The sequence below is a fragment of the Monoraphidium neglectum genome, assembly GCF_000611645.1.
Source record: "Monoraphidium neglectum strain SAG 48.87 unplaced genomic scaffold scaffold03572, whole genome shotgun sequence".
Taxonomy (NCBI): Eukaryota; Viridiplantae; Chlorophyta; class Chlorophyceae; order Sphaeropleales; family Selenastraceae; genus Monoraphidium; species Monoraphidium neglectum.
In genome coordinates, this window is record NW_014010057.1 from 1 (window position 1) to 1,572 (window position 1,572).

The window sequence follows — 1,572 nt, forward strand, 5'->3', positions numbered from 1 at the left end:
GGGTGGCGTTGTGCCTTCGAAACAAGTTTGACCGACGAGGGCTCAGAAAGTGGCAGGGGAATGAGATAAGGCCCGAACCACACCACGTCCCTGTACCCCATTCGCAAGCCACATCACTCTGAAGATACCACAGATACCCACGACAAATCCTTCATATGTAATTTCATAATCAAATCATTTACTGTTATTCATTTGTTGCGTCGTGCGCCGCCGTGTCATTGACCGCAGGTCAACTACCTGGGCACAGATCAGGTGGGAATACCACAAGCAGGCGGGGCGGGGGCGGCGGCGCGCGCAGCAGGGCGCTCGTGCGTGCATGCCAGGCACGCGAGAGCCGCGCGGCGATGGCTGCGTGCGACAGCATCGGGCAAGTCGCTGTCACTGCATAATAGAGAAGGCGCCCTCAATGTTTTTCAAAGGCAGCAGGACTGAGCTGAGCTGCACATGCACACATGCCCAGCCGCACCCTCACTATCTCTGAGCTGATCTCGTGCATCCCCACCGCCGCCCAACGACTCCCCCCACCAAACGCGCCCCCCTCAGGCCACGGTGACGCTGAACTTCAGCCGGGGGGCCAGCCACGTCATCGCGCAATACTTCCAGCTGCTGCGCCTGGGGCGGGACGGGTGCGGGCGCGCAGGGGCTTGTGTGCAGGACACGCACTTGTACCTGCTGCGGGCCTGGCACAGGCAGGCGTTGTTCGCCCAGCTTTGCATGCTGGACCCGCTAGCTTCCCTGCCGATACAGTATGCACATATATGCTTGCATGTGCACACGTAAATGCGTCCACGCAAACACACACGCATACACACATGATCACTCACACACACATTCACACACACACACCCAAACTCAAGCCTCCCACGTCTAATCACAACGCTGCGGTTGTGCAGATACACGCGCATCATGAACAACCTGAGCTGCATCAAGCTGCGCCTGGAGCAGGGCATCCTGGCCATAGGGGCGTTCGAGATGCTCAGCAAGGACGTGAGGAGCATTTCCATGATTACTTGTAGTTGTGCCACTTGGGAATGGGACTAGGCAGCGGGGGCGGGCTGGGTGGTGTGCTGCACCTGTTGAGCGGGAGCCAGGAATGCAGGGATGCCGGGACCGTTGAGGAAAAATTCGGGGTTGGGCCTCTCTTTAGACCCCCTGCCAGGGCCCGAGCGAGAGCGCAAGGCCCACGTCCGTTACCTGTGTAAAACACATACACACACAACACCTACAGTACGTGAACACACACACACGCATACACATACACACGTGCGCGCCGCGTGCACACGCATGCGCCCATTCTCCAGGTGGGCGTGCCTCTGGTGGCGTTCCGCCTGAAGAAGCGCCTCAACGAGCATGGGGACGAGGTGAGCCGCGCTGCAGGGCTTGAACCTTCATATCTAGGACTTTCCTTCAGTGACGGCCAGCTCCAGGGCCTACCACAGCACCGAATGACACAGCCGCGTCTGCTCGCAAGTAGAGCCAATCAGCTCTGAAGCCCAGTCTTGCGCGCTGGTGTCGCGCCGCCTGAACGTCGCCTGCGATTGGAAAATGTGCAATGTCAAATGGCTGCAGCTG

General features: G+C 59.2%; 1 protein-coding gene across 1 annotated transcript; it reads left to right on the forward strand.

The window, feature by feature from the left end:
* Window positions 1–344: 344 nt before the first annotated feature.
* Window positions 345–1,449, forward strand: MNEG_13014 (glutamate decarboxylase; the record flags this gene model as incomplete). The annotated part of the gene is made up of 5 exons (XM_014038513.1): window positions 345–371; window positions 544–626; window positions 894–987; window positions 1,302–1,361; window positions 1,399–1,449. The coding sequence occupies 5 exons, from the start codon at window positions 345–347 to the stop codon at window positions 1,447–1,449; spliced, it is 315 nt and encodes a 104-aa protein (XP_013893967.1).
* Window positions 1,450–1,572: the final 123 nt, after the last annotated feature.